The sequence below is a fragment of the Pezoporus flaviventris genome, unplaced genomic scaffold, assembly GCF_033815535.1.
Source record: "Pezoporus flaviventris isolate CSIRO_AGI_PZ_B2104156 unplaced genomic scaffold, CSIRO_AGI_Pfla_v1 ptg000031l, whole genome shotgun sequence".
Classification (NCBI taxonomy): Eukaryota; Metazoa; Chordata; class Aves; order Psittaciformes; family Psittacidae; genus Pezoporus; species Pezoporus flaviventris.
The window spans coordinates 45,726,654-45,751,441 of NW_026892579.1; the positions used below are offsets into that span (position 1 = coordinate 45,726,654).

At 42.4% G+C, this 24,788-nt stretch overlaps 1 protein-coding gene across 1 annotated transcript; it reads right to left on the minus strand.

The window, feature by feature from the left end:
• Positions 1-9,005: 9,005 nt before the first annotated feature.
• LAPTM4A (lysosomal protein transmembrane 4 alpha) lies at positions 9,006-21,812 on the minus strand. Its single transcript, XM_061460911.1, has 7 exons — positions 21,666-21,812; positions 14,548-14,668; positions 12,965-13,041; positions 12,743-12,865; positions 11,464-11,559; positions 10,313-10,411; positions 9,006-9,792 (listed from the first exon to the last, which is right to left on the minus strand). Exons 1-7 carry the CDS (start codon positions 21,762-21,764, stop codon positions 9,718-9,720), a joined length of 690 nt encoding a protein of 229 aa, XP_061316895.1. The 5' UTR covers positions 21,765-21,812; the 3' UTR covers positions 9,006-9,717.
• Positions 21,813-24,788: the final 2,976 nt, after the last annotated feature.

A 24,788-nucleotide genomic window follows, 5' to 3' on the forward strand; every position in this document is an offset into this window, starting at 1 on the left:
CTTTTGCATCATTCTATAGCCAGAAGAAAGAGGTCATGACCGACACAAAAAGGGCAAGAAGGAGGACCCGGGTAACTACAGACCGGTCAGCCTCACATCCATCCCTGGGAAAGTGATGGAACACCTTATCCTTGGTGCCATCTTAAGGCATATCAAGGATAAGAGGGTTATGAGGGGCAGTCAACATGGCTTCACCAAGGGGAAATCATGCTTGACCAATCTCTTAGCCTTTTATGAGGAAATAACACGGTGGATGGATGATGGCAGAGCGGTGGATGTGGTCTACCTTTGACTTCAGCAAAGCATTTGACACAGTCTCCCACAGCATCCTCACAGCTAAATTGAGGAAGTGTGGTCTAGATGATCAGGTAGTGAGGTGGACTGTGAACTGGCTGAAGGAGAGAAGCCAGAGAGTTGTAGTCTATGAGGTGGAGTCTAGTTGGAGGCCTGTAACTAGTGGAGTGCCTCAGGGGTCAGTACTGGGACCAGTATTATTTAATATATTCATCAATGATTTAGATGAGGGAACTGAGTGTACTATCAGCAAGTTTGCTGATGACACTAAGCTGGGAGGAGTGGCTGACACGCCAGAAGGTTGTGCTGCCATCCAGCGAGACCTGGACAGGCTGGAGAGTTGGGCAGGGAATAACTTGATGAAATATAACAAAGGAAAGTGTAGAGTCCTGCATCTGGGCAGGAACAACCCCAGGTTCCAGTATAGGTTGGGGAGCGACCTGTTAGAGAGCAGTGTAGGGGAGAGGGACCTGGGGGTCCTAGTGGATGACAGGATGACCATGAGCCAACGCTGTGCCCTTGTGGCCAAGAAGGCCAGTGGCATCCTGGGGTGTATTAGAAGGGCAGTGGTTAGTAGGTCGAGAGAGGTCCTCCTTCCCCTCTACTCTGCCCTGGTGAGACCGCATCTGGAATATTGTGTCCAGTTCTGGGCCCCTCAGTTCAAGAAGGACAGGGACCTGCTGGAGAGAGTCCAGCGCAGGGCAACGAAGATGATTAAGGGAGTGGAGCATCTCCCTTATGAGGAAAGACTGAGGGAGCTGGGTCTCTATAGTTTAGAGAAGAGGAGACTGAGGGGTGACCTTATTAGTGTATATAAATATATAAAGGGGGAGTGTCACGAGGATGGAGCCAGGCTCTACTCAGTGTCAAACAATGATAGGACAAGGGGTAATGGGTACAAACTGGAACACAAGAGGTTCCACTTAAACTTGAGAAGAAACTTCTTCTCAGTGAGGGTGACAGAACACGGGAACAGGCTGCCCAGGGAGGTTGTGGAGTCTCCTTCCCTGGAGACATTCAAAACTCACCTGGACACATTCCTGTGTAACCTTATCTAGGTGTTCCTGCTCCGGCAGGGGGATTGGAGTAGATGATCTTTTGAGGTTCCTTCCAATCTCTAGCATACTGTGATACTGTGATACTGTGACACTGGAACAACTGCATTGAAATAACACAACGCCTGAGGTGGCAGCCAGGATGGATTGGAAAGGGTACAAGAGGAGTGATTTTAAGCGTTTTGTAACATAATACTGGAAATGAGAACTCAGCAATGAAAAAGACCTGGTCTTTTTCATCCAGTCCCTTTCTATTACAAGCACCTGTCCCTTGCCTTCCCTCAGCAAGTTTGCCGATGACACCAAGCTGTGTGGTTCGGTTGGTACACTGGAGGGAAGGAATGCCATCCAGAGGGACCTCGACACGCTTGTGAGGTGGTCTGACGCCAACGTCATGAAGTTTAACCATGCCAAGTGCAAGGTCCTACACCTGGGTCAGAGTAATCCCAGGCACAGCTACAGGTTGGGCAGAGAAGAGATTCAGAGCAGGCCTGTGGAGAAAGATTTGGGGGTGTTGGTTGATGAGAAAATGAACGTGAGTAGGCAGCGTGCGCTTGCAGCCCAGAAAGCCAACCGTATTCTGGGCTGCGTCAAAAGAAGCGTGACCAGCAGGTCGAAGGAGGTGATCCTGCCCCTTTACTCTGCTCTTGTGAGACCTCACCTGGAGTATTGTGTGCAGTTCTGGTGTCCTCAACATAAAAAGGACATGGAACTGTTGGAACAAGTCCAGAGGAGGGCCACGAGGATGATCAGGGACTGGAGCACCTCCCGTATGAAGATAGGCTGAGAAAGTTGGGGCTGTTCAGCCTGGAGAAGAGAAGGCTGTGTGGAGACCTCATAGCAGCCTTCCAGTATCTGAAGGGGGCCTATAGGGATGCTGGAGAGGGACTCTTCACTAGGGACTCTAGTGATAGGACAAGGGGTAACGGGTTAAAACTTAAACAGGGGAAGTTTAGATTGGATATAAGGAAGAAGTTCTTTAGCGTAAGGGTGGTGAGGCACTGGAATAGGTTGCCCAGGGAGGTTGTGAATGCTCCATCCCTGGCAGTGTTCAAGACCAGGTTGGACAAGGCCTTGGGTGATATGGTTTAGTGTGAGGTGTCCCTGGCCATGGTAGGGGGGTTGGAACTTGATGATCTTAAGGTCCTTTCCAACCCTAACTATTCTATGATTCTATGAAATAATCCCAAAACATATGTGACTGTCTGGCAGCTTACTAACTTCTGCTCACTGGCATAAAACCTGATTTATTAATTCCTGCTGCACTGTAAAAAACTCCCATGTAAACTGAAATGCAACAGAAAATAATAAAATAAAATAAAATAATAAAATAAAAAACAAAAATAGCAACAGAAAAAACTTCAAGACCAGGAGGACAAGAAAAATGACTCAGAGGTGCTAGGATAACAACACTGTCTCCTCAGGGATAAAGAAGTGTCTGTGTCATGATAATCCAGATGTATCAGCCAGCAAAAAAACCCACCATTGCAAGATGGGGGTGTGAGGGCTGCAGTTGCCCTGACCCATCAGATTAAAAAGTCAAGACCAAAAGAAAACATAAAGTTTCTACAGTAAGGTAGCTTTACATGCACATGGATCTCTGAATTGAAGGACAGTACAGAAATAATGTTCAAACCTCAGAGAACTGAAAAGCTGAAACTGCGAACTACAAAATGAGATTGAATTCTTGGGGACCAGCTAATTCCTCAGCAAACAGTAAGGTCATCTGCCTCATCAGACTGAGAAAACAGCAAACAGTGATAGGAAAAGCAGTGTGATGGATGACAGCTGATCTATGTGTGCTGTGGTGACAGGACTCACGACGCAACTGTGGTAATGCTGGGCCATCTCTGCAATGCACTATATGTGTTGACAGTCTTTTCCTTTACAGCTGGTCTAACCAAATAAGTTATTAATTACTGATTAGTTTTTCTCAAGTGTATCTAGCTTTGGATCTGCCACTTCTTTGGTGCCTCTGTTTCTCCCCACAGACTGTAAAAGAAACCTAAATACTCTTACAATGTGGTGATGGACTACTGGTAAAATTAAACTGGAAAGCCACAGTGGTGAAATAAGAAATGAGAAGACAGAGTGCTTGAATCTTCTCATGTATTTCTGAATGCAAGGCAACACTTCCGTTTTTCTATAAAATGGACAATTTTGATGTCCCCTAATACGGCTTATAAGGTCTTGTCCTTCCATTTGTAAAAACAAATCTGAAACCAATCCACATCTTTTCATTCTGCTACACCCTTGGGAATAGGAGAATTCATCTCCATGACTTATGAACAAAATCTGTGGGTGATATTTTCAAACATAACTGAGAAGCTCAGACTCAAATGGTCAGATTTTTGTGGTAGGAAAGTCTAGCCTCCACTGACTTGGACAGATTCAAGACTAAGATTTTCCACTTCCAGGATGGTCTCATGTTGAATGATGCTCTCAATGCATCAAGAACTTGATGTTAGCCAACCATTTTGCCCCTGAACATTAGTTTCACTGTTTTTGGTTCACCCTACAAACAAATTTATTTGCCTTGGCCAAAGCAAAGAAAATCCTAATTGTCACTGGTGGGCTAGATTTCTGAGCAAAAGCAGCCTGGAGCTGGAAAAGACCCAGTTTACCCACAAAGTCTTACAAGACCCTTTTAGATTCATTTGGTTTGTAGGAACCTTTTAAAAAATGATTCCTTTTACCCTGTTCATGTTCATGAATCCCACAGATTCTGGCTAACTGCATTCAGTTACACTGGAAGTGTATATGTGTGAGCTCTCCTTGGTTTATCCTCCAGCCTAGTAAGACCATAATTTCCAGTGGGTTTACTCTTAAGAACAAGAGATTTTTCTATGGTGCTATGAAAGGACTTGCTTTGGCAAGAACGTAAGTGGAGAATTAGTGCTATGTTCACAGCACACATACCTGTCCAGCTAGATGGGCACTTGTACCCTTCCTGCTACCAGAGTGAGGGTCTAGTCACATCAGCAACCCAACATGATGTCAAGCCAAACCTCAAGGCTTTTCCTATGTTAATTATTGGGCAAAGTGTCCTGCCTGCAGATAGTTCCATACATTTATTTCATACCTACAAAAAGACATCTATTCACTCTGAATGTATTCAAGAGGTATGGGTGGTAATTTTTAGTAAGGTTCTGAAATAACAAAGCAAGACATTGCCAACCAAGTTCCTGAGGCAATGGCTGTTATTTTAATGCTCTTATAATGTTCTTTGCACCCAATTTTAGCCATTACTTGATGGAGACACATTTACAAGAAATTTCCTTAGAAATCTATTAGAAAATTCTACTTCATATGACTTTTTAACTGTTAAAATGTTGTAATTTGACTTTTGCAAGTAGGGCTGTGTCACAGCTATCTATAGGAAGTTCTAAATACTCCAGATACATGACCTGTTTCTTCTGTAAATGAGAATAACAACCCACGCTGGCCTAAGATTGTAAGCGGGAGCTGTCTACAATGAAGACGAGGTCAAGGGGCTGGTTCTTGCAGGCAGCGCCTGTCAAGAGGGAAGGGAAACATTTCAGTCATCTCCTACACAGGACCAGAGCTCTCCCCCTTGGGCAGTGAGAGTTGTCATGGCAAACTGTTCCTACCAGATAGATGTTGGCAACCTTCATTCTTTCCTAAAAAGCTTAAAATTATAGGGAGTAACACATTAGAAATTCTTAAGTGTTAATTTTGACAAGTAATCAATAACTGAATTTTTCTAAGCACTAACTGATAGGTCCACATTTGAGCTCACAAAATGTCTAACTATCCTTGAAACAAAGGGTTGTGTTCACATGTAACAGCCAATGCAGAAATTTAGCAATTGTATATAATGTACTTACTTTTTATTTTCATAAAGATAAAGCCTGAATTCCATTTTTATAAGTTACAGAAATAAAATGGTAAAACAACAGGCTAGATTACATCATGAACAGGTCCTAACAATACAGATTGCTGATTAGAAATTATTTCTTGTTTGTAACTCACAATCCAAATTACACAACAAGAAGAAATAAAGGCCAACAGGAAGAAATGCAAATGGTGATGTGATAAGGGCTTCTTTATAAGTTGTTACCGTTCCAAGGCTTCTAGAGCAGAGAAAAAAAAAAGAAATTACTTCTGAAGTAATTGTGCATGTAAAAAAAAAATAAATTACACAGCTTCCAAAATTCCTCATTGACATAGAAATCTACACAGAAACAGAAAAGCCAAAACTTTTCTTCCAATGCATTAAAAAACTTTTTTTCTCTTGTGGGAAAAGGAAGGGAAAAAAATCAAATTGCGCAGGTAGAGCTTACTTCTATCAGGAAACACAGCAGCAGAGTTGATTTTGCCTTTGGACAGAGCAACGAACTGGATGGAGCTAGGATGCCCTCCGGGTGTCTTATAGACAATTCTACACGCAGTCCACAACTCAGGTGTTTTTTTTTTTGCATAATGATTTAGAAGAATGGCTTTGTGCCCTCTGGGAAGCTGAGAAAACGAAGAAATGTTTGTACATGGACATGTAGCTCAAGACATGGAAGAAAAAGACTCGTAACTCGTGTCCTAAAAAAAAACAAATACAAGGCTTGTAGGCAGAAAAAAAAAATACATTTTAGATTAAGGGGAAAAAAAAAACCAAAACCTTTTCAGTAGCCTGATCCTTCCGTGACTCTGAAATAAAGACGTTTCAAGAAGTGAACCCAGGTAGGGAAGAGCTGTTTGGTTTAGAGATTAGCAAGGCCAGTTTTGCACAAGAAAAATCAGTTGGCACTTGTCCCTGCAAGCGAGCGTTCCTCGGACCACTGCAGCTACAGCGAGGTGTCCCTGGGGCGCAGGTTTCCGGCAATGCTCTGAGCAGCTCAGCACGTAAGATACAGGGAACAGAAGCAGCGCGGGCTACACCGGAGCGCTGGAGAGCGGCGAGTGCAGCAGGGAGCGAGGCAGGCAGCGAGCGGAGGGATCACCCCTTGGCCGGGCCGGTACCTGCGACGGCGAGGCCACCGGCGTGGCTCCCGGGCGGGCGCGGCTGCCGGCGCAGACGGTGCGGGGAGCCCCGCTCCGCGGGCAGCAGCAGCAGCAGTGCCAGGCAGCAGCCGAGGATGCCGAGCGCCTGCTGCATAGTGCCGCCGCCGCCACCGCCCTCCCCGCCGCCTTTAAAGCTGCCGACAGCAGTAGGGGCCACGGCATGGGATAGGACTGAGGACTGCCCCCCTCTGCCCCGCCCGTGGGTGCTGCCCTCGGCCTCCCGCCCCGCCCCGGGAGGGAAGGAAGGGCTGGGGGAATCGGAGCTCGGCTTTGGTAGCTAGCGCCAGGGCGGAGACAGACTTCAAAACTGGGAGCAGCGGGAGTTGAACCAGAACCGCGGCCTTTCTCCCAGCGCTGGAATCATTCGATCAGGATCTGCCAACTTTGCACTTCCGGTTTTAAGGCTTTAGCTCTGGGCCAGTATTTGCAAAGAACGGGAGAAAACCCCCACAGCGTGATCACCGAGGCACAATAAACCACCTCCCCTGTTGTCAGACCTAACCTACGGCACTTTGTCTGGTCTCTGGCGCTGCAGATCTGCCAGTTCCTGTGGGAAGCTGCGGCAAACTGTAAAGGAAAGCACGATTTAGGTCACGAATCCACTGCAATCTGCAGCACAGTCTTTTAGAAGACACCTTTGCTGACTCCACAGTTGACACAGGCGACCATTTTGCCCTTAACCTCTGTAAGAGGAACAGGAACCCCAAAAATGCTCTGAGGGCTGAACACCTTTCTTAGGAAGACAGGCTGAGAGAGTTGGGCTTGTTCAGCCTGGAAAAGAGAAGGCTCTGGGGAGACATTAAAGGGGCCAACAAGAAAGCTGCAGAGGGGCTTTTTGCAAGGACATGTAGGGACAGGACAAAGTGGAATGACTTTAACATGACAGAGAGTAGATTAAGATTACGCTAGGAAGTTCTTCACTACGAGGTTAGTGAGACACTGGCACAAGTTGCCCAGAGAAGCCGTAACTGCCCCATCCCTGGCAGTGTTCAAGGCCAGGTTGGATGGAGCTTTGAGCAACCTCGTCTAGTGGAAGGTGTCCCTGCCCATTGTAAGGGGGCTGGAACTGAATAAGCTTTAAGGTCCCTTCCAACCCAAACTGTTCTATGATTTGGAACAGGACTCCACACACCCTCACAACCCACCAACAGTATCGCCCCAGGCAGGCATTGCCCCACTTCAGCAAGTAGTCTTGACTGCCTGGTAGATGAGGCCATCATACACTCACAGACTGCAAGCAGCATCAGGGGAGAGGGAACACCTTCCTTCACACAGAAAGCCACAGAACATGGTCTGGTAGAGTAAACCAGCTTTCATCTCCTGGAGGGAGCTGCAGCTCTGAGCAACAGCACATGCACACTCCTCACAGCAACTTCAGGCAGTGTCCGCTGCTGCCAAATACTGCTCACCCGTGAGATCACCCTGCTGTATTTCAGGAAGCCTCAGTGCCCCCATCAGGCTCTGCTCATACCCAACCCACTGAAGTCCTCTGATGCCCATTCATGGTCAGTCAGCCAACAAAGGACAGACCAAGGCTTTAGCTTCCTTCTGTAACACACAGGGATTTTCCCTGGTGCAGATGGGCTGTGGCCACAGTGTATGCTGAGATGGGCACACGAGTACAACACATGACCCCAGCAGTTCCAGCTGTGTTTCTTATACCACTTCAGTTTCACATGGTCTTTCAGCACCAACACCCCACCCCCCCCACCTTCCCCAAGTTAAGGTGCTTGGCCAGCAGATTCCCTGGTTATGGGGTCCTCTTGTAAGCCCCAGTGCAGTACCTTTGAAACCTGGACACTGAGCACCTCTGCCAACAGAGGCAGGTATACAGGGTGATTGGAAGGGCAAGTGGTGCCAGAGGAGCAGCACAAGGTCCTTGGACCACCGTGGCTTAATGTGCTCTCACAGATGTAAAAGGAAAATGCATGTAAAGGAAAACTTCAGTGAAAGGAAAACTCAGGAAACTATTACTGATGGCACGGTAAGGACAGAGGGAACTTACAGACATGTTAGGGGAACAGAAAGGAGACATGGTTGAACAGGCTGGAATAACCAACAATCTTTGTGCTGTAGATATTTGAATCCTTTTTTTCCCAGTTTTATCCCAACTCCCTTTTTATCTTCCAGTGTAGAAAGCCATTTTTTCTTCAGATACATTAGCAGATCACCAAGTTATCTTTTAACTTCTTAACTACAGAGAAGGAAGAGTAGGAAGTTGTTCAGTTGAGTTTGTCGTTTGTTTCTTTTTTTAGAACATCCATTCAGTAACTTAGGACATTTTCCAGTGTAAACCACACTGGAGTCCCTCTGGGTGTCTGTCCTGTTCTTAATGCCTGAGCTCTTCAGACATCAAATTTGCCCTGAGAGCCTGAAGCTTCCAGTACAATTCCCTTTTCCCAGCTTATGTGTAAGTAGCAACCAGACAAGAAGACAACTGAGTACATGACCTGCAAAGGCTGCAAATTGAGCATAATACCTCAAAGGGAATCCCCATTCTCCACCCACAGGAAGACATCTGCTGAAGAAGAGACCAGCCACTAAACAACCCATAGGAAGCTCACGTACATGAAGCTGCATGTATGTGGGACCACTTGCAGCACACTGAAACCCAACAGACAAACCAAGTGAGGCTACTGGTAAATGTTTTGTAAAAGATTTATTTAAGTATCCTTTATCACAAAGAGAAAAATACATATAAGATTAGAAGCATGCAACCATCTTCACATTTCTATTTAATTTTTCTTGCATTTGGAGCACATGGTAATAGATGTCCTGTGCCACCCTCACTTCTTCCTGAAAACTGCTATGTTTCAAGACATGGGATAACAAAAAAAAAAAAAAACACAATGAAGGCAAGATAACATCAGGAAAGTGCAAAGTAAAAAAAGTCGCATATATACCACATTCAAACCCTGCTCCCCTCCAGAAACTGGATAAAGGCAAACTGTCATATTGCTGCACGACCAGATTGTCTTTATGACCTACTTTACAAAAAAAATTATATAAATTAAGGGCATGATCCTGCAGACACTTATAATTGTAGCTAACTTCAATCGCAGATTGGCTCAGTTGGTATTATTAAAAGCCACCAGTTAGTCACATGCATAAATCCTTGCAGTATAAGGCCCTAAGGCAATAAAATGTTTAACAGCATTAAGGAGAACAAAAATTAAAGCAAACAAAATCATTCTCAGATGTGTTTTGCTTTGTAAAGTTTGTATCAAACAGTTTAAACAGAACAGTTTGCTCCTAAAGCCCTGAATATTTCTATTACTTAAGCAGTTTTGCAAGATTAAAAGACAAAACCCCCAGGAAGCTGGTACAGATGTTAATCAACATAAAAATTGTTTCAGGCAGGTATGTAGGGAGGTGGAGGTTCCTTCTCAGGCATCTTCACTGCCATTTCATAGGTGGGCAGAACATACTGAGGAGAAGACATTTTGAAGAGATTAACGTAAAGTTTTAGGGAAAAAAAAAAACAAACAAAAGAACAAAAGCATTGTTGCCCCATCAGCAACTTAATCCTCTGTTGCAAGTAAATGTTTAAGAAGAACTTGCTGCTGTTTTCAGTAAGATAGTGATGAAGTGGAAGAAGGTGCAACGGTGTTTACTGCTCTGCTGAACCTAACCAAAGGTCATCCATTCCACCCCACCACCTCTTGGTTTTGCAAGCCAGCAACGAAGAATTTGACTGGTGCCATCAGAAAGCTGCACTAAAAGAACATTCAAAGACTCCTCTCTATAAAGCCTCCTACTTTGTTCACTGTAAGATTGTAACTAAAAAATAACCCACTATAACATCAGCTGCTTTAGCTTTTTTTCCCATCTTTCTAGTCTTTGTTTACAAAGCTGGACAAAGGGTTGTAAATGTACATGATACAGTGTGTTTTCTACTTCAAAATGAAACGATATAGGTTCCTTTTATCTCAAAAAAGAGGTTTTACCTGTGGAGGAGCTTCAAAAGCCGGGTAGGCAGCTAACTCTGGCAAAATTCTGTTGCTGATGTATTTATAGCAGTTCCATACACAGTTAATTAGATATGCCTAAAAGAAGAGAAATTTCTCTTTTTAAACACCTCATACAAATGAACTGATTCAGAAATTAGATGCTGGCTTACATTCATATGACATAAAGGAGCATAAATCAACTTAGTCAACACATCCCCAAAGCACAGTTGCCACTTCCCAGATGTGGCCATGCATTTAGCTTCTGCTGTAACAATGACTCAGAGCATGAGCCACAGGTTTTAGCAAAAGAATTCAGCTAATGTATCTGCCTCTGCAGTGCTAGTTGAATTAATCCTCGACTGGCTTGTGCTTCTGTGGATATCAGTCCAAACTTGCCAGGAGGAAGACAAGGAGGAGGAGGAAGATAAACCAGCACAGTCCTACTCATCCCTGAGATAACATTGCTACTTGTCCAGCTACCAGTGAGAAAATGAGAGCACAAACACACAACTGGGAAAGGCAAGAAGATAGCAGAGCAGAGTAGCCTGGACTTTCAGTTCACATTAACTGCTGCAGAAAGACATCCTGTCGTATTACATTTTTATTATTATCATCTGTATAACATTAATCTCTCAATTTTTCATTGTCAGGCTAGCATATGGTTATACACAAGGTACTGAATTTTCTAATCACTACAAAACTCTACCATATTAGGCTTCCACTCCCCCAGCAAGACATTCCTCTTGGAAAAAGTATAGAGGATTAGGAAAATTCTTTTTTGTTACTTCATTTTTTCTTAAATACAATATGAATGCAATAAAGGAATATTGTCATGGCCAATGTATATTACCAACTCATTTCTCTAACCTGCTTTGTCAGCACAATAGTTTTTGTAATTCAAATGAATGCCTCTGTATTTAGATTTTCAATAAGAAAATAACTGGTAATATCACCCTTCAGTAGATAGAAAGATGCAGCTCTGAATTAACCTATGCATTTCCTCCTTCCACTGCCTTCCTTCCAAAACATTCACCCCTGGTTTGTTAGGCACAGTGAGCGACAACATCAAGCACTGGGAATTAACTCAGACTGATAACATCTTTATATAGTAACTCATGGAACAGACACATGGTTAAGTTTTAACTTACCTTTAAGATAATAAATAAAGCAAAGACCACCAAAACAATAAACAAGAGACAGGTGGAGTCCAAGGCAAGAAGATCATCTTTGTAAGGGAAATCCGGCTAGTTAAAAAAAAGTAAGGAAGTAAGAGAAAGGGAACAGATAAGCATGAACACTGCATAGTAACAAATATGACAGAACATCCAAATGTCACACCAAATGCAATCAAACTCTTGCATAAACTACTCTCCCATAAACAAAGAGCTCTGTTTCTCACTAGTTTCTTCTTTATCCTCCCATGAAGCACAGTATTCATACTGCCTGTCCTTCAAGTATAGCTCACTTCAGAGAAGGGCTACCTATACTGCAGCCTTGTACTATGCCCCTACTCACTTCCTCAACCCCATGCTGATACAAATATCCATGAAATTTCCTTTTTAACAGCTGTAGCACAACATTTGTACCTGTGGTCCTCTACAAGTCTTCAGAGAGTTACATGTCGATTACCTCCTGTCAGTGCAACAGTAAGTTGTGTGCAAAGTAGAATGCAAAAATTTCCCCAAGGTTCAGAAGAGCTAAAACAACTTGTGAGTTTCACTCTTCTGTTTCCCTGACCACAGTAACAAAGCCTCTCTCCAATACAACTTTTTAATCTGTTTTAAAAAGTAATTTTTTTAACATCTACTTGAAAAATGTAAACACCAGCCAGAAAGAACTTGTAACCCCCATTAACTTGGCATATTCTACCCATTGAGTCTTCTTGCAGTTAAAATACAGGCAGTGTTAATGAAAACTCTGTTACAGTTTTCTTAGAAGATATTGTTGCAAAATAAGAGCCATGCAGAATGTAAAAAGAATGTTCAGAATCTCAGATTCCATCCCATAACTGTGTAGGATCCTGTATAGCTACCCTTATCTATGCTTTTCTTCCCTTTCCCCACCAAATAAGCATCAACACATTTTCAATCTGCAGGAGCAAAAGTATGGTAGAACCACACTGCTCAAAGGGTCACGAACGTTATTGTTTTGAGTACAAATGCAGCTAAGACAGTTTAAACCAACAATTCCCATCACAATTCTTTCTTTACTCTCACTGGCTTTCCTTCTAGGGAACAAGCACACCTTTAGCACTTCCACCTCTGTTAAGGTCTCCTTCTCATAACCACCCTAGCACTCACCCCCTGTGGCTGCTGTAGTCTGAATTCCTCAGTCTTAGGCACAGGAAAGTAACTATAGCTCAGTCACACAATTAAACCAAAGTTTAATTTCATGTAAAGTATCAACTGAAGCTGAACAAACACTTACCAACTGATCCAGGTAATCCTTGATTCTGGGCAGGTATGTTAGAGAACTGATGGCAACTAGACAGCTGAGCACAAAGTCAAAGAGCTGGTAACAGAAGAAGGGGATGAGCCAGCCTACACGATGCTAAGGAGCGGGGGGAATAAAGGAAAAATAGTGACATTCTGGAAGATAGTTAAAAATTCAAGTAGCAAGTTTTAAACCAGGGGCTATAAACATACTTACAGTGATTGCACCATACACCATCATTGCACTGATTGTGAACATGAGGAGGGAGATTGCAAACAGAACACAAGCATTTTCTGCATTAAAAGAAAAACAATCAGTCATTTCCTGTAGCTGTCATGCTGCATCTGACAGATACCTGAGCTCTACCATCACTAGGTTCTGCTCTCAACAGTTACATTTGTGCAAACGAGCAGCAGCAGAACCAGGTAAGTCTCACCTTTATCAATGGGAGAAGACCTGGTTCAAGAAAACCAGAAGGCATTTGTAAAAATCCCTCTGCCTTAATCAAAAGGCTGAACAAAGCTCAGATACGTGAGTTAGAAGCCTGACACAGACTGATAGTAATACAACATAAAGATGCTGATTTGCAATATATGTCAGTGCTAAAGTTATGTGGGTGATTATCTTTACAACTGGAAAGAATTTTAAGTAAAGCCAGCCCAGTATCAACCTTTACACTTTAAGATGGTTTGATTATATAATTCAGTCATTGGCAGCAGGAGTAGCACTGTTCCTTCAGTAACAAAAAGGAAAACAGGAAATCACTGCATGGAAGGTATACCATTATTTACAAGAAAAGGCAGTTGAACAGAAGCCAAGTGGTAGCAGAATCCAGGACACTCAGGGAAAATGAATGATAAAGATTCTCCCTGTGCATCACAATTACTGATGACAGAAGCACAGCCGCTTTCCACAAGTTAGATTATACTCTCATTCAGCAAGCACAGTTTATGTTTTTAAACATGGAGAAAGAAACCAGTTTGAGAGTCTATAGATGTGGTAAGTTAATGTTTTTAGCAATGCTGAAGCCAAACTGTTGTGGTTCCCACGCTTGAAAGAGATTATCTGAGAATCATAACTTTCCAGTCTGCAACTGATTTGAGAAGATACAATGCAGAAGTGCTCATTTACCCAATTCAGTACAAGATAATATCTACACACACAGCTGGCATCAAGAAGGAGGTCCTCCCATGACCAAAATTTACTGCACTGATCAGGAAACCCCAAGTACTCAGCATAAGCAGCAAGTACTGTTACTCACAATATCCACATGGCACAATCAAAACTGTAATATCCCTTCATGCATACAAACCCCTCTGGCCTATATCCTAACATGGGAAACAAGAATCCTAGAGTCAAAAGCACATGATAGCCATTTTACACTAAATGTATTTTAGTCATATAAGCTTAAGGCTACCAAGAACACCAACAGTCATTACTGAATGTGTGACATTTTACATGTATCTGCTTTAATTTCATTTGAAATCTTGGCAGAGGTGTTTGGCCCTTTTCCACTCTCATTTCATTACTAGCAAACGCGAGATACAGTCACAGGTCAGAACAGAGAGAGCTCCTCAAGCCAGAACATGAATAATTAACATGAAGAATATAAAACAAAACTCTCAAACCCTCAAAACAGTCCCGTAGAACAACTCAATCCCAGAATAATTAAAAAGAACTTCAGACAACAAGACAACCATATAAAAAAGCTGTATGCATGTTACACATCTAGTGTAAGGCAATTACACCATGATATTGCATGTTTTATTTCTAATCAGACAACAGAGTTGTACACCTACCAGCCATTCTCTCAGAAGCATAGTAATTTCCGATGACTTCATAGTGGATATCAACAGTTGGCATTGTATTTGGATGAGTCACCTCTACCGTCAGCAAGATGCCCATCAGCAAGTTCACCACCTGAGAAGGATCACAGGTACCTAAAGGTTATTTATGCTGCAACAGCTATGAGCTTCTCAAAGACACACTAATAAAACTTTTATTTTAGTTAGAAAGAATCTTTGCTTTACCTGTATGTGGGGAAAAAAAAAAAAAAGAACAAAACCACCCAACACAGAACTGAATAAATTTTCAAGATGCTTTAGTTAAACTACTATCAAAACACCCAGAAGAGCACTGAACTCTTGCTAGTTTTAATGAATCACAACTAAACAACTTTGCAAATAAACAGGATGGACAGGGTCTGTAGAGAGCAAATGATATAGTTTAAATGCTGCATGATGAATGCAGAGATCCGTGAACCAGAAAACTGGAAACAGTTAAAGAGGCCAGGAAGGAAACAGATGCAACAAGGAACATTTGGAAGGTTTCTGCTTTCTACAACAAATTGAAAGGCAGAGTTAACTCAATGCACAAATACGGTACTGTACCCTTCTCTCAAGACAGCACTGAGGGGGAAGGCGGAACGAGGCAATGTGTAAGCATCACACAGTAAATACCGAGAACATGAGGAATAACTTCGACTATAGCTCTGATCAAATGTAGCTTGCTTCTTGGTTTCCTCCAAGAAATGATAATTTAATACAAGAAGGAGTGAATGCACATACAGATGTCTCTCCCCTCACATTTTGTTAAATACCAGAAATGCTTTCAGTACTAGTAAGCTCAAGAGAATCAAAAGTAGCTGAAGATTCGGGGGACAGGGGGGAAAAACCCATGTCTTCACAGTATTTATAACCTATTCAAGACCTACAGGGCACAGTTTCTGTTACTAGTATGTGGAGAAACATGCCAAAGGTTGCGTAACAAAAAGAAGTGTAATGGTGGCATTTTGAAGCTGCTGATCAGTATTCAGTGCAGGCATTGCCAGCAAGATCTTTTACAATTAGCCTCAAGAGAAAATAGCCAAACTGGTTTGCACTTTCTTACAACTTACACATATCTGCCAGATAGTTCTTCTTACACTGGCTTGGTTCCAGGAGTTAATGATAGCAGTAGTGGCTATGCACAGTTACAAAAGTTTTCAGTAACGTAAAAAAACCTTTTGACCATTTAAAAGGAGTTTTAGCTTTTAAGACTTACAGTTCCTACCATCAACTCACTGTTGCTACCAGGTTTTGGTTTTTGTTGGTTTTTTGGGTTCCCCTCCCTCCCCCCACCCCTCCCTTTAAACAGGATTTTGTTGTTTGGTTTAGTTTTAGTGTGTTGGGTGTCTTCTGCCCCCTCCAAGGTTTAGAGCTATCACGGCAATAAGCTTGCTTACTCTTTCTGCTAAGAAGAACCTTTCAGTGAAATCAAAGCTGATTGCTCTGTAGAAATGCTATCATGTCATCATGTATTATACAAACTTATTAGAAATTCCAGGTACTTTCAGCCACTTGTATCCTCCATTTTATGCCTTAGAATGTAAAAAAACACAGTAACTAGTACAGCTGCCAGTGAAGAACTAAGTTTAGACACCAACATCGTTAGCCTTGAAACAAGCATTCCCCCTCACAACACACTTCAGGGCTTACTGTCAAGTTGTTCATCTGCCACTTGTCTAAATCTTGTATTTTGCTTCCCCATTATTCAAATGTATAGAATACTACATCCTCTCACTATTCCCATTTCATCCTTCTCTACTCTGGCTTTCTGCTCTCAAGGTATTTTCAAGGCTTCTATTTCCTCCTCTCAAAGTAAACCAAAGACCTACACTTTGGGAAGCAACTTCCTGCTCTATACCTGTTTTAAAAAGCCTATGTCAAGATTCAGATCTCTGGCAGTTGAAGCACCGATTTCTACTTCATAAAACACAAAGAGGCACATTCATTTATTGTTTATACACAGTCAAAATTATAATTGAAACAGTGATAAAGTTCAGGACAAAATTCAATTATTATTTAAATACCAAGTTTTACTGCCATGATAGGCAGTCTGCCTCAAGGCAAAGCGCAAGCAGCACTTGAATTAATATAGAAGTACTGAAGAACCTGAACGCCTTGGAATGGTGAGACTGATCCTGCATTTGTTGCTTTTTTATCCTATTTTCATTCTATCCATGGTCCTAATTTAGCATACTGAAGTCCTCTGCAATTTTCACTAGTTACTGAGTGCAGTTTTAAGTATTATTTTCTCAACCTGAAATGGCATGAAGGAAAACAGAAAATTAAAGAGTTGTTCAAAATCCAATCTATTAGGATCAAACAGTGAGAGAGAATAAAAATAGTAACTTAAAAACAAGAAACCCAAAGTTCTGCCAATAAACACCCCAGGGTTTCCAGGACTCCATTACTACTATTTGTCAATCACATCACAGCACTAAGCAATTCATCATATTCAATATATGGATTTCAACTTTCACAGAAGCTTGATTTAATAGCAAGACCACAATGCCGGTTTCAACTTGATAGTCAGTGTGACTAGCAGGAAGAGTACGGTCTGAATTGCAAGGCATCGTCAGAGCTTCAACGAACATACTCGCTGTGAATAAAATATATGTTCACAAATGGTGTACATGGGGAAGTCAGAAAACTCGCAGCACAGGTAAGCATCACTGTAAACTCAAGATTATAACCACCATCCCCTTAAGAGCTGACAAATCCAACTTGGTGAACAGTGCCCTATTCTGAGGTGATACCTCAGGAGACCCAGCAGTCTCCAACCTAGCCTTTTTTGTTGGAAAGTTAAAAAAAAAAAAAAAGAGAAAAATGAAGTACAAAATGGATCTTCAAATTCTTATTCAAAAGATTACTCCACTAAGATGAAAAAAATTAGCTTTGTAGTAATTTAAGAAATGTATTTTGCCGTTATAGTTGGCATAACTGATCTTAAAGTTTCATGTAGCTTATATCAAATTAAAAAATACAGTATCTGGTATTAAAATAGAAAGTCAGCTTTTTTTGTTACAAACTGGTAACAGAAATATTAGCTCCCCATATGATCAGAACTCAAACGGCTGTGGGATAAGCATTATCTTTTCAATCAGTGAGCTGTATCTCCATGGTATACATTTAAAACCCAATTATGCAAGTGCTTTGTCTCTCTGGAGGCCTGAGCACAAAGTCCAGGTTTCCTCAAGAGCTGCAAATAACTAAAAGTCTTGGACATAAACAAGAATTCAACTTATAAATTGTTTATTCCCTTTTATGAGCAAGAACGAAGAAAACTGCCTTACACTACTCCACCTTCTCATCTTTCTCATCTCTGACTTTCCCTGTGTTTTTTCTTAAATATGCTTCTGAAGAAACAAACCAAGATGGGGGGTTTGTTCTGGTTTTTAACTATACTGAAATAATAAAAATAATTTTAAATGGGGTGCTTCAGACCTTCTAGCACTTTCAAGATTAGACTGGGACCAGTTACATTTCTTCATTTCTGGTGATCTTGTTCAGTAAACAAACTGACTCGAGATCCTCCTCACCCTCCTGCTAACCAGTAGCAATTGCATCATTTTGATTCCATCCCTGAAGTTTGCTGCCAGAACGAAACAGCCACTCCCTCCGAAACAATGCTAGTACTTTTGGAGTGTTTATTGAACTCTGATCTGATTTTTGCTAGCACAGTGTTCATGCTTCCGGTTTCTGGAAAACACTGTGCCTAGTAAGAAAGCTTACAGGAAGAAACAAACTCCAAAACCACACATTTGCAATTACGGAGCTTGGAATAGAAAGGTTTCTGTTTCCTTCCTACACAGACAGTAGCGGGTGTTGCAGAGTAAACCAAACTATATTAGCACAGGAACTTAAGGATGAGTATGCTAGAAACATTCTTAATTCATCTTTTTGCACATACAGCTTTATGTATTTATCAGAAACAACAGCACAGAGACCCAAGCATGCTTAAAACACACAGTTCGACAACACAGCATCAGCAGCAGACATTTTTGTAAGATGACACCTTATATGTCTCTGTAGACTCACTAAAGTACACAATAAGGACAGCGATATAATTGGATTAGTGAGGAGACAAGTTATTTAGATGCAAGGCTTGTAAGTACACAAATAAGCAAGGAATAGGAAAATGCCTAAAGAAACTGTTACATAAGAATAACACACATGTATTAAGTAGCCAAAACTCTTATCTTACTAAAAACATCTGGAGTAGACTGCTATGCAACTCCATTTTGTGTTTGGTATCAAATCCCTTCAGGACTGCTCAGCACAAGAACATAGTCTATCCAGTAAATAAAAGCTGACCAAGATTTTCAGTAACATGAAGCTATTGTTGAACTGAGCATTCTCCCCCACCAAAAAGCTACCTCCCTTGCAAAACAAACCAACAGAAAATAAACTCAAAAAAACCCCACAAATAAATGAAAAATCCCACCCTAAAAGAGTTACTACTATTTGTCCCACTACAACTTTCAAGCACTAATTATTAAATTAATTTAGACATACTTATCACAAGCTAGTGTCTGAAAGACTGAAGTTAGTGACACACTTAAATGTTGCATTAATTACCTTAACATGCCCTAGGCCATTTAATATTTTTTTGTTGGTCAGCAGAAAAGTAAGTTTAATTACCACTGTCCAAATCATACTTGGCCTTCAAAAGGTATGAATTATAGTTGAGTTCTGATTTAAAGCATTAGGCAAGACCACCTAAGGCTTCATGGTAAGACCTTACTTATTTCAGCTCAATCAGCTAACAGTTGTCAGACTTAAGAGTTATCACCTTTTCCCAGCTGACAGCTGGAAAGAAATGGGTAAATATTTTCAATACGTAGTTAAGGTGATACAGTTTATAGAAAAAGCACAGCTGTGAACATGCACACTACTACCCTGAACTCACTATGTCCTTCCCTTCTAGCAGCCTGAATCTGTTGCAGTTACAAGAGAACAAAGCAATACTTGGTCTCACACACTGCTCCAGCTCTGAAGCCTCATCGATGACCCACATAACTTTCCACTGTCGGTCCATAAGTACTACAAATACTTGCAGAGACCCAGGAAGGAGGAAGAGGTACTGCATCCAAGCAACAAGATGCAACAGAAGCACAGCAAGAGAGGTAGAAGCTGTAAGTACTACTGGGTCTGCGGCCATAGAAAATACATCCCTGCCCACCATTCCACCAAGTTGCTGGGTTTCTAGATACTCCTGCAAGCAGAAAACTAAAGTAGGGAAGGCAGAAGGTTTGTAACAAGAATGGGTGCCTCTTCACTGTTAACAATTTATGCTTTTACTTGAGGTAACAGAAGCGTATTCTTGATCTCTTCCACCAGCACGGGGTAAAACTTCTGGAGTGTCTGCAGGTTACCAGAACAAGTCTGCTGTCCAGTACTGCAACGGACCTTACTTTTCTATTTTACACAAACTAAAAGAGCTTAATCAAGACCACAATGTTGTTTGGGTTTTTTTTTAATTTCCTTTTGAAAAAGGAGAAAACAAACAGAATAAAAAACAAACAGAAAAAAAACCAAACACACACCCCCCCCCCCAACAAACAAACAAAAAAACCCAAACCAAACTAAAACCCCCAAAACCCCTTTCCTAGAGTTTTGGTACACTTCCCACCACCCACCTTGCTTTTTCTTCCACTCCACTCTCCTGCCATTTTATTGTTCGTCTGTATTTTTTTTAAATCAGTGGAACTACCAAGATGAAAAAAAAAAAAAAAAGACTCTATCCATGTATTTGCTGAAGATAAACCATAAACTCTGCAAACTTCAAACCCCCACACTGCCTGTAAAAGCAATTTCTGTACACAGCTCCTTTATATCAAGGCATGAAAATCCAGAATTTTCTTATTTTTACAATCTGGGGAATGATAAAGGAGAATACAGGCTTTGGTTACAGCTTCAGGAGAACAGAAAAGGTATGATGTAACACTTTTAAACTAACTTCACATTTTTTACAGCCCATGAGCATAAGGGGAAGGAAAAATGAGGAAATGACTTCAGTAAAGAGGAACTCAGCTCACCTTTAAGAGAACTAAGAGAAGTTAACGCTCCATGCCTTAACTTGCTGGTACTATTGTGAAAACAGTATTTCACTCTACTGCAAAAATATTCCTTTAACATATCAGCTCCACCACCACAGCACCCTCTCAGAAAAAGCACCAACCAGTCAGAAAACAAGAGGTGTTTTGGAAATCAGATCTGTTTGTATTACCCCTCTGTGTTGAGAATACAGAGTACCAAACAACTGGAACTGGAACAAGTGGAAGCCATGCTCATTTTGAAGAGCTTCACCTTCCTCTCAGAGGTTAAACACTACTCAGGGGAACCACATCTTAGAATTATAAAGTCACAGAATGTTTGGGTTGGAAGGGGCCTCAAAGCTCATCTAGTTCCAATCTCCTGCCACAGGCAGGGACATCTTGTACTGAACCAAGTTGCTTAAAGCCCCATCCAGCCTGGCCTTCAACTCTTCCAGGGGTGAGGCAGCCACAACTTCCCTGACATACCCAAATTCCAATCTCCCCACGCATCTCCTGTCTTACGAAGGATAAGTGCAGGACTGCTTGAAACATAACATGTCCCTGTCCCTCCAATCCAAGAAAAGTAATAGTAACAAAACCCCTCAGAGAGCCACATTAAGATGCCCTGAACTTCTACATTATTTTCTTTCCCTAGCCGCCACAGATGAGGCCGCTGGGGAACAACTGTGTTAGGCAAGCCCGAAACACACCCCGGGAAGGAAGAGGGGCTCGAATCACGCGGATGACTGCAGGAAACCCGTGCAGCTTCCCCCGCCGGGAGCGGCACGAGGCACAGTCTTAACAGCTGGCAAGACACAGCCGACTCCCGAGTGGGGACAACTCCTGCGGTGAGAAGCAGCCCCGATGCGCCCACCCCCACAACCCCGCCACAGCCCCCTCAAAACCCCCGCCCCGCCGCACGCGCGCTGTCCCACACCTGCGCACCAAAGCTGAGCAAAGCCCCAGCTCCACGCATGCGCGCTGCACACCCGTCTCCCTCCCCCCACCCATGACCGCCCCCTCAGCGGCGCCGTGCCACCAACGCCGGGCTCTCACCATGTACCAGGTGCCCAGGATGATGGTGCCAGTGCGCACATGGCAGCAGCCGCAACAGCGGGTACTGTAGAAGCGGTCCCGGCTCCGCTTAAAAGTCATGGCGGCGGCGGCAACGCCGACTTCCGTCCTGCCTGCGAGCTTACGACTCACCCTCTCCAGCCACTTCCCCTCCAGCTGAGAACCATAAAACCCCCGCGCGCGTCACCGCCGCTCTGACCAATCAGTCGCCGCGCGGGGAGTGCCTGCGGGAGGGTTTACGCGTTGCCGCGGCAACAGGAGACTGGCGGAGCCGCAGGCCAGAGCACCGCTGAGTGCGATGCCTTATCGCTTACCTGGAGCGGTGGGATGGGGTGGGGTGCTGTGCTCTCACCGTGTTGAGGTCAATCTCCTTCCTCCTGTTTCAGGCCCCTCCGCACGGCTGATTTCTCTCGGCCCCTTGTTCCTCTCCGGGATCTACGGAGGCACAGCTCTGGTGCTTCCTCGCGCAGTGCCAGTGAAGGCTCGCCGGGGCAAAGAGTCGGTTGTGGCCTCCGAGTAGGCAGCCAAAGCCCTAAGGAGACGATTGTGTTGCCCAGCGACAGCCCCTTCCATGAAAAACGGGAGGCGTTGTCTCCTTAGTAGAGCCCGAAGTGGCTTTCTTTGAGATGCTACCAACATTCCATGGCTTTGGCTGAAATCCAGCCAGTACTGTACAGGGTTTAATTCGTTTAAACTGTTTGTTCTTTTGTTTTAATTTCTTGGATGAAATTATTAATATTTTGTGTTACATGCTAAGAGGATATGTGATAAAAGGGTAAATAGGAGAGTTTTAGCCTACAGAGTTGCTTTACTTTTTGTGAGCCAAAGTCCCTGTAGATGAGTGGGTAACAATAATAGCACATTAGTCACACTCAAAATTGCAGATGCTGCCAGATACCTATGTTAATTAGAAACAATGTGTATAAATTGAAGTGCTGCCTTTGTATGTGTATGGGTTAAGAGGTTGCTCCGCCACTTGGACAGCAAACAGCAAGTAACCCAGAAACACAGTCTTGTGCTAATAGAAGTTTTACATCATGCTGTCATATTTTAGCTGCTTTTTCTAACCCTGACTTTCTGATCCATCTGTTATGAGTTAAAAGGTCTGGAACTGAGTTAAATTGACTCTTGCTGGTAAAGGATAATTCATATTATTAACAGTATTCAACTACAACAAAAACTGCAGAAGCCTGGACCATTACATTAGGAACCCCAAAGTGATTTTGATTAATTCAATAAACAAAAGTAAAAGCCAATAACCACAAAACTCCATGTGATACATTCTTGTAGGAGCAGGACCTATAAACTTCCCCCAACTCAGGGGCAGCTGATGGTTTTTGCAGACCTGAGCTGTTGGTACAGATACGCACGCAGTTTGTTTTAACCTTGGTGCATCTGCAATTATTTCCTTCTTGGCCTTGTACAACCAACACTCCTAGGTCTGTAAGTATTTGCTGTGCATATATACACAAAGATGTATGTCATTTGTCAGTATTAATACTGAGTTTCCTCACTGTGAACAATGGGAAGGTAATGAGGGTGGCTGTACTTGTTCTTTTGATATATTCCAGATCCTACAATTAACACATTTTATTGTTTTAGCTACTTAGTCTATTTTTAAACATGAGCTGTTGCTGAGTTGTCTTTATTTACTTAAAGACTTTAAAACTGACCTTTTTATTTTAAATCCCCTGTGTTCCACAGCTGGTATTTTTCTTCCTTAGGGTATATTTCATTTTTGAATAAAAATGTTGTAAGTGCTGCTAAGACTGCTCTAATGATCCTATTATAAACTATTGTTTATTTCTTTAATGCACCTAATGTTCTAAGCCCTGTGCACAGATGCTTAATTATCAACACTCTGATTTAATGTAGCAAAACCAGACTGATTTTAATCAATACACATGCATGCATGTAAATAAATAGAAAAGGAATGTGCATCTTGTTGTAACCAGTCATTTAATAAATCAGTTTTCTCACTAATGGCACTTGGGAAGCCAAAGCCAACTGTACGCCTGAACTGATTGCATTGTTCCTGCAAAGTTGAGCAGCTCTCCCTCCTCTTGATTGGTCCCTGTGTGAATCAGGAATCCTTAGGACCAGCTAAGAGAAACCAGTAGCCTCTTGCTTGAGTTTGGGCATCCGCTTGAAAACACCTAGATTTCATTCCCAAGTGAAATGGTTTGTGAGGGCAAGTGCTCCCATGAAGATCTTGCAGTTGGACACTTTGCCTTGACTAGCATCGCTGGCAGCTCACATGTCAGGTTCAGATCTTCAGAGCTATTTTCATGAGATGAAAGAACTCTTAATTAAGTGTTCATATCTCTGTCAGCCAGGGTCGAAATAAAAATTGATGTGATTCCCTTGAGCTTCACTGCTTGTTCACTGTAGACAACAAAAGACACTGGGAAGAATAATGTGAATGTCATTTAATATCACAAAGCAGCTTTCCACAGCAAGATAGGCTGATGTTGAAATATTGAGTGTGCATAAAAAAAAAAAAAACACTCTCCACTTTCTCCACCCTCAAAAAAAAAAAAAAGTATTTTGAGAATGACTTCCTTGTTTCCTGTACTTTGGAGAAGAGAGGATAGTTTAATGATTTTAGTCCTACCCTCTGTGAAAGACTCCAGTTCTTTCATGCCACAGGCGGCCCAGATGACCTCAGGCAAAAAAACCTTCTTCTCTGAGCCTTAATTCTGTCATTTTTCCTAGTTCAGAGAGGATTTGTGAGTCTAAATGTTTTAAAAATTCTGAAGGACTCCACTAATGCACATGGCAGCCAGAGAAAATCTCAGAGAAATAGCAAGTATTGATGATAAACTTTCCTTCCCAGATAGCAGAGCAACCTTGACACTGCAGGACCAAATCATCCACTTCCACAACAGTGAGAGCAGAAAGCCCTACTCATTCTGCAAGTGAGAAGCAGCTGCAAAAGAATTATTCAGATTCCTTTACCAGCAAGGCACTTAACTCCTTCCCTTTCAGCAGGTAGGGAGAAAATGAATTTTGATATCACGGTGTTCCTCATTAGCCAAACTTGTTCGGTCTTTCAAAATCCATGTCTAGACAGGAGATTTGAACTTCTGTCTTGAGAGGGCCTGG

Excerpts from the sequence above, each read along its gene's own strand:
- LAPTM4A (XM_061460911.1), bottom strand. The coding sequence starts at position 21,764 with ATGACTTTTAAGCGGAGCCGGGACCGCTTCTACAGTACCCGCTGTTGC. Across the intron at positions 14,669-21,665 it reads TCCTGGGCACCTGGTACATG|GTGGTGAACTTGCTGATGGG; the intron begins GTGAGAGCCCGG and ends GATCCTTCTCAG. Across the intron at positions 11,560-12,742 it reads AGGATTACCTGGATCAGTTG|CCGGATTTCCCTTACAAAGA; the intron begins GTAAGTGTTTGT and ends TTTTTTAACTAG.